Source organism: Hemitrygon akajei, chromosome 13 (assembly GCF_048418815.1).
Source record: "Hemitrygon akajei chromosome 13, sHemAka1.3, whole genome shotgun sequence".
Lineage (NCBI taxonomy): Eukaryota > Metazoa > Chordata > Chondrichthyes > Myliobatiformes > Dasyatidae > Hemitrygon > Hemitrygon akajei.
Window position 1 is genome coordinate 32466478 of NC_133136.1, and position 16142 is coordinate 32482619.

Consider the following 16142-nt stretch of genomic DNA (forward strand, 5'->3'; position numbering starts at 1 on the left):
AATGACAAAATCGAACCTGCCTCTACCACTTCTACTGGAAGCTCATTCCACACAGCTACCACTCTCTGAGTAAAGAAGTTCCCCCTCGTGTTACCCTTAAACTTTTGCCCCTCAACTCATGTTCCCTTGTTTGAATCTCCCCTACTCTCAATGGAAAAAGCCTATCCACGTCAACTCTATCTATCCCCCTCATAATTTTAAATACCTCTATCAAGTCCCTCCTCAACTTTCTACGCTCCAAAGAATAAAGACCTAACTTGTTCAAACCCTTTGGTGAATATTTTTAATATATTGTGCACACCAATTTCTGGATAATCCTTCCTGTCTTTTAAATAGTTGATTCAAATGTCTTGGCATGAACATCTCCACTGCTGTTGATGTGACTTTGAGATTGGTTGGCATGATATCAGTGGTGTTTGCCTTCTCAAACAATCTTGCAAACTTTGCAACCCCTCTTCCATCTCACTATTGTGCATGACAAGCAGGTTATGTCTAACAGTTTGACTAAGGACATAACCAGTTTGTGCCTTGCAGCAGTTCAGGCATGATATTTGTAGAATTATGTAATTTGATCTAACTTTGTTTAAGTTGGAATATTGATCTAATCAGAAGAGTCTAAAATGTTAAGATTAGTGTATTATTCCAAAAGAATCAGGGAATTGTGCCGAGAATTGATGAACCTGATAATTGTATTCATGATATTTTTTCCTCATGCATTTGTGTGAGGAAGAGCAAACTGAAAATGTGGTATTTGAGAAAATCTCCAGATCATCTCCAGGTAGCAGGGCCTAGCTCCTGGAATGGGTAAGTTTTAGGTTTCCTTTGCTTTAGGGTTGAGTGAGGGGCTGGCAGTGGGTGAAGAAAGAGACAATAAAATAATGCATATCTACAAACTTTGTAATTTAAGTGCATTACATTCTGTACGATTTCATTGTTTGCTTTGATTTCTTTTAATCAAGGTTAGAGAGGCAGTAAGATATAGTTTGTTCCTCTGAAAATGTAATAATTGTAGCTATATCTCAATTACAGATATCCCAGAAGAAGAAGCAAAATATTGGACGCAGAAGCTGGAGGAGTTGAACGCCATAAGGAATCATGATGAGGTTAATAAAAGATGTGTTCAAGTGAATAAAAATGTTAATTGTAAAATGATGACTGTAATATTCATAAACTGTTAAAATAGTAATTTTAATTTCAGGAGTGAATTCTTCACATGCTATTTGTAAAGAAAGCTAAAAAATTAAAATATTTCATTTTTCATAAGTGAAAATTTAAAATACTGTTCTTATTAAGACAAACTTCAAGAAACTGTAAATATCACCCAATTAAAACATTTCAAATAGCGATTTACCTAACGTCAATCTATGTTTGTAGAATGATGTTTAGAATTTCTGCAGCTTGTGTTTAAAAGTTCTTTCTAAATTTACTCCTCAAAGGGTTGCCTTTTTAGGCTAGTCCTAATCTCCACAAGTCAATTATTCTTAATTGATCCTATCAATTTAAAACGTGCCTAGTAAAGAGGCGAATTCACAATGGATGTTGATATCCAGGATCTCTAGTGCATTGCAAGTGTGAAGATCCAACTTGCGTTAAGTCCTCAGTTTTTAAAAATTAAATAATGTAACACACAAAAAGATTATGCTGCATGATTCATAAGAATAGTAAGAATGTAATAAATGTAGGAGTAGGCCTCTTTTTCCATTGAGACTGTTCTGCCAGTCAATAAGGTCATGGCTGATCTATCCATGGACTCAGCTCCACCTCTCTGACTTTTCCCCATAACCTTTAATCCCCCTGCGAAGCAAAAGCCTGTCGGTGTATCAAACATATTTAATGAGGTAGCCTTAACTGCTTCCTGGGCAGAGAATTGCGTAGAGTCAATACTCCCTTGGAAAAGCAGTTTCTCCTCATCTCTGTCCTAAGTTTATTCCCTTAAATCTTATGGCGATATCTCCTAGTTCTAGTCTCACTTCCATGTAGAAACAACTTTTCTGCCACTAACTCATCTGTTCCTTTCATAATTTTATATATCTCTATGAGAATCCCTCTCATTATTCTGAGTTGAGTCCTAAGGGACTCAATCTCCCCTCACAGGTTAACCCCTTGATCTCTGGAATCACATGATGAATCTCCTCTGCATTACTTCCAAGGCCTCAAGTAAGGAGACAGCATGCAATACCTTAGTTTTGTGTTAATGTCCCTATGGTGGGCCTGAAACTCTCAACCAATGGATTCAGGTTTTTAGGCATGGGGATTTTACCAGTAGTATGTGTTAGTTGGGTCAGGTAGGGGTGCATGGACACCATACTTGCATATTCATAAACTCTAGCTTCATTCTTTGCAATTGAATGTAGATATATTTGTTTATAATGCCAAGATTATTATTGTTCATCCACTAGTAATTTTAATAACTATGTATATAAATGATGTATTGTACGATTTGTCTTGTATAGTACCCAATTCGAGAAGTCCAGAAGAAACCTTTGCCCACTGCTCCCTCCCAGTGTTGTAAGTTTAAAACAATAACAATTTGCTTTCTGCTGCTTGAATCATTGTTCAGTGCTTTGCTTTGAACAATTTGTTTGTTATATTTTAGTTTCTCACACTTAAAAATGTTTTTTGCTTTTTTCCTAATATTCATCATCAAGCCTTTAATTTGAGAATCGTAGTTGGAAAATTCACTTACAAAATGTGATTTTTTTTGGACAAAAAATTGGATAATTCTCCATTTTATATTTTAAAATTCTATTAAACACATTTGTGCTTTGATATAACTATTTGAGACATGTTGATGCAAAGTTTTGCATGGTACTGCTCATATCATGCTTGCATGATATGGATAGTTTTTGCAAGAAAATGTTTGCAATATATGCAATAATTTAATTGCAGGCAGTTTATGTCACTAACATGAAAGTAATAAAATGCCAAATAATGGAAGTATGAACTGAAGAAATTATCAGTAAATGATTTTTGGATTTGTTAAACATATTGTAAATTGAATTAATTTAATTCAATTTAGTTTAATTCATTTAGTTCTCATACAACACACACAATTCACTCGAATTTTAGTTTCAATATGTCATTCTGTATAAGATAACTTTCACAGCTTTTTGAATATAGAATAAAATTTCAAACAGGAAAAATATGGCCTGGGGTGTTAAAAGTTTGATTTCAGAATAACTGAAGAAGTAGACAAGTTGGAGAAATGAACAGTGGTGAAAGTGCTGAAGGCACATTACTAATGTTGGAATGAAGGTTGTGTTGAAATGCACTGGAGACTGGAGTATGAGAAAAGATGAACTTCAGAGGTTTTCAGGTTGGACAAGTTTGTAGAGGTGATAGAAGGCGATATTAAAAATATGTTGATTAAGGAATTGAATTCCATATGCTTTCCATTGCATCCACAGGAGTTAATAATCAGTCATTTATTAGTGGCAATGGGACTGGTGCTATTTTAAAATTATATCAGGTTCGTTGGTCCAAAATAATGACTGCTTGTTTGAAACAGATAGGAATTCAGAACTGTTTGTATATACAACTGAAGTGTTGGATAAAAACTCTTCCATGTCTCTGAAAAGCCAAAAGCAAGTCTTCATTGATTATGCAGGTTGCAAAAGTAACCTGAAGGGATGACCCCACCCTTCGTGATTATGGCACCCTCCTACGACTTCAGTTAGAAGGAGCGCTGCTCTGTTATGCTTCAATAAGTCTAGGAAACAACATGGAGTCCTTAGTTGGTAAATATAAAGGACACTGCAAACAGTAAACAAGGTGACAAGGGGCTGCAGCAGTTAGTACTGATGCAGGCTGAATTCTCAGCCCAGGTGCAGTCTGTGTGGAGTTTGACAATGACATGCATTTCTTTCAGGCGCTTCAGTTTTCACTCACATCCTGTTGGAATACTGATAGGTCAGTTGGGCACTGTGAATTGCCACTCACTGTAACATAATCTTAGGGTGTTGATGGGCATGTGTGAAAGAAAATAGGTTGTAGAGGCAGAAGAATTAAGGGAGGAGAATGGAATGAATAAGATTGCTTCCTTAGGACCAAGTGGTTTTCTTCTGCATTATCGTAAACGCAAGGCTTACAAAGATATTAAAAAATACAGCCTGTCCCCATTACCAGCACCACCATGGTAGCCACTTTGCTTAATGAGTGGTAAAGCAGCTTACTCCATGAATTAGTTGAAAAATTAAAAAGGACTGTTAGAAATACAAGTGATTCTGCAGATGCTGGAAATCTTGGGTAGCACGCACAAAATGCTGGAGGAACTCAGCAAATCTGGCAGCATCTATGAAGGGGAATAAACAGTCGATATTTTGGGCTGAGACCCTTCATCAGAACCTGCTTCTGATGAAGGGTCTAAGCCCTAAGCTTCGACTGCTTAGTCTTCCTCCATAGGATTTTTAGAATGAGCGGTTTATGTTTGAGAGCTTTGAAATCAGCATAATGGTGAGCACTGATGGGTGAGGGATTCTGGCAGGTAGAGTTGCATTTTTTGAGGTTTAACCTTGAATAAGATGAATGCCCAGCAAAAACCCCTCATTCTAACATCTGGAGATGATGAAATAGAGACAAGACTTCACCGGCAAGTGAAATAACAGGCTGGTGGAAGGGGAGGAGGAGGGTTGGTGGTCATTGGGAATGGAATCAGGAAAGCCACATAGGTGAATATGAAGTTGAATGTTAAACTTTGTGAAATCAGTTAACTTCAGCATGTTAATGAAGGGTGTCTTAACTGCAACATTCCCAGGGGTAAAGGCTGATCTGAATTTTTAAAGATCTGGATGTCAGGAATAGTTAGAAAATCCAGGCAGATGAATAATGCTGATATTAAGCGAACTAGTACAGTTAAAACCTGAGCATTATTGCAAATTAAATTGTGTTTGAAAAGTAGGAAGTCTTGAGTGCTTTGATATATTATGCAGAGAATTAATCTTAGAAGACACTTTTTATTGTAGGAACATACATTTTCCAGCACTGGTTCTCAGTAAGGAAGGCATTAAAACATGGAAAATATTGTTTCAAAATAATTTTTGAACATCTCTACCAATTTTGTATTATCCATTTTTCTTGCTGGGCTATTGTGATCTAATTAAAAAGAATCCATTTAGATATGAAAGAACGATTGATACATTTATTTAGTTCCTTTAACATTGATGCAACATCCCAGCATGTTTCACATTTAAGTCAAAGAAAGAGGCATTAGAGAAATAGCACAAAGTTAATGAGCTGAATTTTAAAAAGTCTTTTATCGGATAGAATTAAGCAGTGAGGTAGGGAGTAGTTGTCAGATGAATTAAATTTCAAGGCCAGAGATGAATGCAAATATATTACTTCATCACTTGTTTAGTGCTACATGCTCTGGTGATGAATTTCTAACCAGTGGAATTTGAAACTGTGGTCCAGAATGGTGAAGGTTCAGTCATCAGTGATGTGATGAGAAATGGGTAAAACTTAGACAAAGAATTGAATGAGTTTGTTGGTTTGAAGGAAGTGACAGAAAAAAGGAAAAGAGTAGGTCAAGACTGTGACATGATTCAAACACAATGATGAGAACTTGATTTAAGCCCTATCGAATCAGAATCAGATTTAATATTACTGGCATATGCTGTGAAATTTGTAGTTTTGCGGGAACTTCAAAGGAAATGTGTTAGAAACATAGAAACATAGAAAACAGGTGCAGGAGTAGGCCATTTGGCCCTTCAAGCCTGCACCGCCAGTCAGTATGATCATGGCTGATCATCTAACTCAGAACCCTGTACCTGCTTTCTCTCCATACCCCCGATCCCTTTAGCCACAAGGGCCATATCTAACTTCCTCTTAAATATAGCCAATGAACCGGCCTCAACTGTTTCCTGTGGCAGAGAATTCCACAGATTCACCACTCTCTGTGTGAAGAAGTTTTTCCTCATCTCGGTCCTAAAAGGCTTCCCCTTTATCCTTAAACTGTGACCCCTCGTTCTGGACTTCCCCAACTTCGGAGCAATCTTCCTGCATTTAGCCTGTCCAATCCCTTTAGAATTTTATAAGTTTCAATGAGATCCCCCCTCAATCTTCTAAATTCCAGTGAGTATAAGCCTAGTCAATCCAGTCTTTCTTCATATGAAAGTCCTGCCATCCCAGGAATCAATCTGGTGAACCTTCTCTGTACTCCCTCTATGTCAAGAATGTCTTTCCTCAGATTAGGGGACCAAAACTGCACACAATATTTTAGGTGCGGTCTCACAAAGGCCTTGTACAACTGCAGTAGAACCTACCTGCTCCTGTACTCAAATTGAGAGTTGCATTGAGAGCCCTTGTAAATTACCAGGAAATGATTGCAAATGCATACAGAAGTATGGGCCATGTACAAGCAAATGGGACTAGCACAGGAAGGCACCTGAGTTGGCATGATGAGTGCCTGAAGGGTCTGTTTCTGTGCTAGTCAACTCCGTGACTCTATATGATGGTTCAGGAATGAGTAGGATGTGGTGCAGGACTAGATATAGGCATCATGCTTTAAAATAAAAATATTAGAAATGAAACACTATTCAGTCCCTTGTGCTTGCTCCATTATTCAAGGCTAATATGTTACTTCAGCACCACTTACTGTACCTGTACCAACTCATTCTCCTAGGATTTCTTCTCAACCCTTTACAGAATGGCTGACTCCTCATTTTCAGATTGTAGCCCTTGATTTGAGATACCCTAGCCAGATGAGGCATCACCTCATCATCTCCCTTGTCAAGCCCCTCACATTAGATATATCATCGATTTTCGCTTGATATCTCCTTATATGAAAAATATGCCATCTTTGTAATCCATCCAGTGAATCTTTGTTGTACCCTCTCATTTGCAGGGATATTCTTCCCTTTGTAGGGAAGACAGAGCTTTACATAATATTTCACATGCAGACTACTGTCCTTCTACTTAATGGAATATAAGAAAATGCATCAATAGAAGTCACATTCAGTGGGGAAAGAATTTTAATGAACAGCAATGTAGTATTTTTTTAATCATCAATGCATGTACTGCAAAGCTTTAAATTACCGTAGTGCCATTGGTGAATGTTTCATACCATTATTTTAACAGAGATATTAACCCATTTAAAGTATACAGCTGCATCTTTGTTAAAACATGGTGAAACCAATTTGCTACAATTGATATAAAAACGTGCATTATAAAAGGGTCACAATTTCTAGGCTACAGTGAACTAACAAAAACGATTTTTTAAATGTTATGCTACTTAGCATCATTGTTCTGAGCAGGATGTACAGATGCTGAGATTTCTTTCTTAAAAGAAGTTATTCCCCTTGGTTTGCTGAAGTATTCTTTTTCCCCCCTTTTTTGCCAACGTTTGCATCCACCAGGCAATTGGAGTTATTTCGGATGGGGAGAGCCGCAAAGTATGTAAAGATTTATTATTCACAAGTACCTTGGCTCCTATATTAGCATGCTCCAACCAGAGAGACATGGGGTATTCATACATAGAGGGGATACAAATATCCCTCATTGTATGATTACATTAGTTTTATTTTCCTCCAAGTAGTCTTTGTCTACTTAGCTTTCTATTTTTGTCTGTGTTATGTTCGTGATGTCCATTCATTTTTTGTTTTCCTTTTACTTGTATTGCTTTGTTAAATAAAAACATAAAATACCATTGAATGCATGGATATTTATCAAACAGTGTGTGCATGGACCAGCCTCAAGGTAATATTCTGCTTTAATATCTGCACATCATAATGCTGTAAAGATAAGTTTGAAACTTAAATTGTATTGCCAGCTTTCTGCACTGTTAGCTGAAGATACGGGAAAAAAACTGTTTCACATTTTTCCTTTGATGTGCAGAGTAAAGAAATCAAAAAATATTTTTAACCACTTTTTTAAAAAAAAACTCATTTAAATGATGCTGAAGGATATTTTGATGTTATCTGTCAGATGCTACTTATACTGTGAGCTATAACTAGGAAATAATTTCTAGTTATAACAGAAAATAATTTCTTCAAAAACTGATGGTTCTGCCCTCATAAATAAGAATATAAACAGTAGATGTAAGTAGTTTCCTTTTTTTTTTCTTTTCAGCCCTTGAAGATCCTGACAGTGCTGTTGATGATAGAGACAGTGATTATCGTAGTGAGACCAGTAACAGCATTCCGCCTCCCTTTCATACCACATCCCAGCCCAATGCGTCTGTTCATCAGTTCCCTGTTCAGTCAAGATTTCAGCTCCAAGGAAGTTCACAGGACTCCTATGTTGATACAATCCCAAACTATGATCTAGATTACCGTGAGAAAAAAGGAATCAGGTACGTACCCTCATTTTGGAAAGGTAGCATTTCATTTTGTTAGATTCATATTCAGTTTTGAGATGAGCGCAGTTACGTTTGAAAATAAAATCTTTCAATAACATTTTACTTAATATGCAATGTTATCCACTTGAAATGTTGACTAATTCCTCAATCTTGATTTCGTAGCAATGGAAAATTTATTTACTCAACTATTCCCTCATCCCCTCCACAGACTTTATAATGCAAGTCAGCTTAGACATACATTGATATTCAAATTCCTGGCACAAGTAATCCCTTTCAGAATTACCCTGGGGAGTGGATGGTCCACAATTTCATACCATCGAAGTGCTAGAACATGGAAACAGGTTCATCTCCCACCAAGTCCACATTAACTGGGGAGCACCCATTTATTATAATTCTACCTTAACCTATTTTATTCCCACATTTTCATCGTCACCCCCACCAGGATTCTACCTTTCATCAACACACAAAGGACTATTTATAGAAGTCAATCGTCATGCTTCTGGAATGTGGGAGGAGAATGGAGCTCATGCATTCACAGGAAGAATGTGAGAACTCCACGCGTACATCAGAGGGTAGGATAGAGCCCAGGTCACTGGAGCTGTGAAGATTTGGCAATACAGGCTGCACCACGATGCTGCCGTGTTTTCTGTGGGAAATCTCCATAAAATCCATTTCCTCTAACTCATTTGGTCGAGTGTAATCAACTTTGAATGGACTATCTCAATCTTTTAATACTGTTCCTTTCTTCTACTTGTTTTCCAAGCCGGGCCTCTGAGGCTCTACCCATAAAACCCGTGATCTGAATTAGTTTCCATGGCTCTGCCAAGCTCCTTTCATCTGTTAGAACCCCTTCATGCAAAGTAACCATCTATACAACAATTTTCACCAACCATTTTCCATTATTGGCTCTCTTTCTAATCATTATTCTTCCAGCAGTTTTCCACTTCCACTATTCATCATGTCCCCCAAGCACTTATAAACTACTGCTCCAAGCATAATTTAATGTTGTCATTTTCTGTATTTCTTATTGTAATTTACAGTATTCTTTTCTATTTCAATGTTCTACTACTACTGCAGAACAATAAATTTCATGACATACGTCACAGCTATTAAACCTGATTCTATCAGATCTGTACACGTCTTGTATGCAGGCCCCAATTTGACACTTTAGTATCAGTATAGTGTTCTTATGCTAATCCGAACAAGAATTGTTAGGGCCTCAATAAGTATTCCAGTGATTAAATTACTGGATTAGGGCTCAGACTCCACCGTGACAATAATTGAATTCAAATTTAATTAATCTGCAATTTAAAATAAATCTTATTTTATTATGACTATGGAACTCATGAGATTCACTAAGTTCCAATAGGGTAATTTTGCTCCTGGCCCTGTTAGATCTGCAAAGTTCACTTGGCACATTTTAGGGGAGTAGGAGAGCTATTCCACGAGTTAATTATATAACAGCCTGTCATAGTCATTATCATACACATAGAAACAATACAACATGGCGGATTCCACTGTCACGGCATGTGCTGTCCCAAGGTCCGTGGAAATCTTCAGCATTGATTTCATAAGCATGATCCTTTATGGCATTAGGTTAAATATAGCTAAGGAAGTCTTCTGCTGGATACCACCTTCCATTCTTTCTCAGCTGATGAATCAGTGCTGCACCATGTTGAACACTTGTTGGGGAAAACACTGAAATTAGCAGGGTCAGCAACTGTTCTCTGGAACTCTGGATGGTGCCTTCAGTATCCCTCAACAAAAGTGGCTGAGTGGTAATGATGCTAATTTAGTTGGCCAAGTGATGAAAGATCTGCAGTAGGTATATACTGAATCACCACCTGGTGTAAATCTTCACCAATGATTATTGACCTGAAACATTAGCTCTGCTTCTCTCCCCACAAATGCTGCCTGACCTCCTGAATATTTCATGATTTTTTTAATATTTAGAGATACAGCACAGTAACAGACCTTTCCAGACCAAAATGCCCACACTGCTTTCAATAAAGACAAGCTCTTCCTTTTTGCTAAATGTGATTCCAATCACTGAACTGTTTCCATTGACTGTAGTTTTACTATGGCTCCTTAATGACACACTTGTTCCCATGCTGCCGTGTTGACAAGAGCCATCACTCTGGAATTCAGCCCTTTGATCCATGTTTGGTCCAAACCATAAAAAAGGTCTGAAGCCAAGTAGTCCTGCACAAACCAAGTATGCATTAGTGAGCAGATTATTGGTGAGTCAGCATTGCTACATAGTACTGCGGATGACAGCCTTTGCTGATAAATGAGAGCAGACTGATTGATAAGTAATTAGCCACAGTAGATTTAACCTGCATGACAGAACTGGGTAATTTTCAGTCTTATCAGATAGATTTGATTGTAGCCACATTGGTAAGGTTAGCCAGTGAAAATACAAGCTCTAGGGCAGCATGGTAGTATAGCAGTTAGCTCAATGCTTTTCAGCACTAGCTGTAAGATCAGGATTCAATTCCTGCAGCTGTCTGTAAGGAGCTTGTATGATCTCCCCAAAATGGGTGGGTTTCCTTGAGATGCTCTGATTTCCTCCCACAGAAGGCGAGTTGTGAGCAAGCTATGTTGGCACTGGAGGCATGGCCACCTTGCCATTTGACCAGCACAGCATCTTGCTGATTTGATTTGACACAAATGATGTATTTCACTGTATGTCTCATTGTACATGTGACAAAGCTAATCTTTAATTCTGGAACACAGCTTAGAACTGATCTGTTGGCCATGGAATAGTTTAGCATTGTTATTTTCAGGCTCTTTTTACCAGTTTGACATGTATATATGCATAGAGTGCCTATAAAAAGTATTCACACCCACTGGAAGTTTTTATGTTTTATTGTTTTACTTGTTTCACAGTGGATTTATTTTGGCTTTTTTTGACTCTGATCAACATAAAAGACTCCGTTGTGTCAAAGTGAAAACAGATCTCTACAAATTGGTCTAAATTTGATTACAGTTATTAAATTTAAAATAATTGATTGCATAATTATTCACCCCCTTCAGGTCAGTATTTAGTAGATGCATCTTTGGCAGCGATTACAACCTTGAGTCTGTGTGGATTGGTCCCTATCAGCTGTGCACATTTGGAGACTGTAATTTTTCCCCATTCTTCTTTATAAGACAGCTTAAGCTTTGTCAGATTGCATGGGGATTGTGAGTGAACAGCCATTTTCAAGCCCAACCCCAAATTGTCAATTAGATTGAGGTCTGGACTCTGACTTGGCCACTCCAGTACATTAACTTGCTTTTAAGTCATTCCAGTGCAGCTTTGGGTTTATGCTTGGGGTCATTGTCTTGCTGGAAAACACATCTTCTCCCAAGTTGTAGTTCTCTTGCAGACTGCATCAGGTTTCCTCCAGGATTTCCCTGTAGTTTGCTGCATCCATTGTACCCTCTACCTTACAATCCTTCCAGAGCCTGCTGCACAATGTAGCCCCCACCATGCTTCTCGGTAGGAATGATGTGCTTACGCCAAACATAGCATTTAGTCTGATGGCCAAAAAGCTCAATTTTGGTTTCATCAGACCATAGAACCTTCTTCCAGCCAACTTCAGAGTCTCCCACATGCCTTCTGGCAAACTCTAGCTGAAATTTCATGTGAGTTTTTTTCAACAGTGGCTTTCTCTTTGCCACTCTCCTGTAAAGCTGTGACTGGTGAAGCACCCGGGCAACAGATGTTGTATGAACAGTCTTTCCCATCTCAGCCACTGAAGCTTGTAACTCCTCCAGAGTTGTCGTAGATCTCTTGGTGGCCTCCCTCACTAGTCCCCTTTTTGCATGGTCACTCAATTTTTGAGGATGGCAAGCTCTAGGTAGATTTACAGCTGTGCCATATTCTTTTCATTTCTTGATGATTGATTTAACTGTACTCCAAGTATCCAGTGACTTGCAAATTTTCTTGTATCCATCTCCTGACTCGTGCTTTTCAATAACCTTTTCGTGGAGTTGCTTGGAGTGTTTTTTATTTTGTCTTCATGGTGTAGTTTTTGCCAGGATACTGACTCACTAGCAGTTGGACCTTACAGATACAGGTGTATTTTTACTACAATCAATTGAAACACCTTGTCTGTATACAGATGATCTCCATTTAACTAATTATGTGACTTTTAAAACCAATTGGCTACACTGGTGATTTGGTGTGTCATATTAAAGGGGGTGAATACTTATGCAATCAATTATTTTGTGTTTTATATTTGTAATTAATTTAGGTCACTATGTAGAGATCTGTTTTCACTTTGACATAAAAGAGTCTTTTTCTTTGATCAGAGTCAAAAAAAAGCCAAATTAAATCTGCTGTGATTCAATGTTGTAACACAATAAAACATGAACACTTCCAAGGGATTGAATACATTCTGTAGGCACTGTATACTGCACCTTTGCTAGGATAGCACCTCACTTAAAAACATACATTAATTTTGCTTCCAGCAAGCCTTTGTACTCACTAAATTGGGGTTGATTCACTGAATTGATTGGAATAGCAGTGTGAGAGGTAGGCCAGCCCAAGAAGATGATGTCAAATTCATCCTACTGCTGACTGTCTGCAGGGTCTCATGGACATTCAGTTTGGAGCTATCAGACAGCATTGTATCACAATGGCAGTGCGATACTAGGTGTGGAGAAGGACTTTCTCTCCACAAGTAATATTCCATTGCAGCTTCCACTAATGTTGTATGGATAGATGCATCAGAAGATTGATAAGGTTAATAGCAACTAGATTTATTCCTTGAAAATGAAATCTCTACCTAAGCTAGGAATTTGAAATAAAAATGGAAAATACTAGGTGGCACGTCAGTGTAGCAGTTAGTGTTAGGAGCCTGTACGTTCTTCCCATGGGTTTCCTCTAGGTGCTCCATTTTCCTCCCACATTCCAAAGATATATGGGTCAGTAGGTTAACTGGTCATTTGAGTGTGTTTGGGCATCACAAACTTGTTGGGCTGGAAGTGACTATATGTGCTGTATCCCTAGATTAAAGACACATTTGTATCCCCAAAATGCAACACCTTGCACTTATCAGAATTGAACTCCATTTGCCATTCCTTGCCCGCTTACCCATCTGATCAAGATCCCTCTGTAAATTCTGATAACCATCTTCACTATTTACCAGCAATGCCTTATACATTCTCATCCAATCCTTGACTTAGAACACAGCTGTTTTATAATATCATTCATTTTAAATGTTCATTCCCTTCACCAGTAGAATACCATGGCTGAGGTGACTTGTAAACTGAAGTGCACTGCAGGCACTCACTCAGAAAGACAAAGGCAGTTGATGCATGGAATACCATCTTGTATAGGTTATCCTTCAACTCATCCATACTTAGAAATATGTCACCAGTTGATAAGTAACACTAGAACTCTTTCACAACAACTTTGTGGAACTGCCTTCACCGTAAGGACTGTGGCACCAGAAAGGAGACTTACCAGCAGTGGCTAAGGCACAGTATTTGATGAATAAAATCCATTTTTTGAGGCCCAAACACAATGGCCTAACCCATATTATAAACAATTGTTAATTCCAGCACTGGGACCTTTATATCTTAGATCTAGCTTAAGAACAACTTCTTCCACTATTGGTACTCATTTTGTTTTCTGTCTCGATGGGATTGCCCCTGTTTAATTTCACAATTATCAACTGAGATAATATGTCTCATATTTGCTTCTCTTCTGATAATAGAATTACTTTAGAAAGCTATCGTACAAGACCTCCTCAAGACTAATCTCTGCATATTCAATGTTCAGTTTATCTTTAAATTGAGCAGCTAATATCCATTTATCTTCATCATAATGTCCCCATACTTTTACCTTAATAACCTTGCCTATCGCATCCTTCATTCCAGTCTAGTCCATTAAAGTTTCAAGTTAAATCTCAATCCTTGTGCTAATATATTTAGGCATGTAATCCTTTCTAAGATGATATTGTCCTGCTCTCAAAACTTTGGCTTAATAGCCTTACATCTTTATCACACCATTGTAACTTCAGCTTGAATTTTTTTGTGGAATCATTTGTTTCTTAACTTCTTTTTGTATACAGGCCTGCTTGTATCTCAAATGCCTGGCAAAACATTTAGTTAGCCCCATGCAATAAATCTTTCTTTGATTTGTTAATCCTTTTTATTTTGCTTTTGACAAAGCTCATTAGGATCTTTTTACAATTTTCAAGATTTGTTTGAATGTAACCTTGTTTTAATGTTTGAGAAATTACAAATATTTTACATAAAATATTACATAATATTTTTGCTATTTTGTTGTGGAGTATTTTTATCAAGGTGCCCTTTCTGGAGATAGGTATCATTTTATGTGATCTCTCCTCCACCCAAAAGCTATAAGATAAACAATGAAGAGCAGAACCATTCTTGACTTCTCATCCTAATCCAGGTATAGTTGCAGCAATGGTAGTGTCACTTCTGCTGTGCACAGTGAGATTACTTGGCCTATCTTGGTACTTCTTCATGGACTGCTTTCACTCATTGAGTTTTGAGCATAGAACATACAGTAGAAGACTACAGCACAGTTCAGGCCTGTCAGACCACAATGTTGTGACAACCTTTTAGCCTACTCTAAATCAACTTACCTCTGACATCCCCCGATACTTTCCACCAGTCTCTTTAAAATAATGCTACCTGATATTTTACGTTTCTGCCCTGGGAGAAAGTCTCTGGCTGTCCAGTCGATCTATACCTTTTATCAAGACCCCTCGCATTTTCCTTCACTCCTAAGAGAAAAGCCTTAGCTCACTCACCCTGTCCACAAACCAAGCTCTCTAATCCAGGCAGCATCCTGGTAAATTCACTCTGCACCCTCTATAAAACTTCAACATCCTTCCTATAAGGAGGTGACCAGAACTGAGCGTACTATTCCAAGTTTGATCTAACCATGTTGTTATAGAGGTACAACATTACCTCATGATTCTTGAACTCAAAACCCGACTAACAAAAGCCAACACATTATGCACCTTCTTGACCACCCTATAAAATTGCGTGGCAACTTTGAGTTATCCAAGATTTGAATTTTCTAAAAAAGAAAGCAGTGAGTTTAAAAATAAAAGTTTTTTCTCCCCCTTGTTGCCAGCACCCCCAGAAATAGCACTTTTTCTTCAGTGTTTTGATTATCAAATATGTGCACACATATTCCATCAACTTCTCCTGTTTGCACATGAAAATGACTGAGGATTTTTTAATATAACCACATTTAGTTTCATAAGAATACTTGAAACAGTAGAGCAAATTATCTTTTTTTTAGACACAGGATGCGGCATTGCATTCATCGGGAAGAAAACTGTTGAGCTTTGGGGGCAAAAGAAATATAAATCGCAGAAGTGTATATTGTTTATATTATCTTTAGTTTCCTTTTGTTAAATTTGTAATATTTTTAGTTATCTGGATGATGTAAAATTTAGTATTGAATTGGATGTTGGGAAAATTCAGTTATATCTGACTGAAGTTATGATATAATTGATGATTTTGTGTTATTACTTTACATCTAAGTTCCTTAAAGGGGAAAATAAGGTAACTTTGATATATTTAATGGGGAATCACTTCATTCAATTTTAAAGTAGATCAATTTTGGATGCTTTAACTGATTGATATTGTGCTTCCTTTTTGTTGAATTTTTAATGATATTCATTGTTAACAAAGTATGCAATATACTTATATATGTATCTATATGCATTGAAGTGTTAGGTTCAAAAGAAGAAATCATTCAAGATCTGACATGTTGCCAGATCTTTGTGATCTTGAGGCAGCATTCAATTAATGCATTTCAGAAGCAATACCAGTGGGTTTTTTGTTTAACTTAAATGCATTTTATATAGACTAA

The 16142-nt window shown here is 37.4% G+C and overlaps 1 protein-coding gene across 5 annotated transcripts in view; it reads left to right on the forward strand.

Annotated features, from left to right (window-relative positions):
• The window catches only part of LOC140737748 (protein unc-13 homolog B-like), a 464929-nt gene that overhangs the window by 230818 nt on the left and 217969 nt on the right, over window positions 1-16142 (forward strand). For 3 of the 5 annotated variants that reach the window (XM_073064362.1, XM_073064363.1, XM_073064365.1), the window contains exons 6-9: window positions 1030-1103; window positions 2454-2508; window positions 7353-7388; window positions 8065-8287. In XM_073064362.1, the coding sequence (XP_072920463.1) occupies window positions 1030-1103; window positions 2454-2508; window positions 7353-7388; window positions 8065-8287 (388 nt within the window). The remainder of the gene's footprint in view (window positions 1-1029; window positions 1104-2453; window positions 2509-7352; window positions 7389-8064; window positions 8288-16142) is intronic. The other 2 variants (XM_073064364.1, XM_073064366.1) reach the window with 1 other exon arrangement.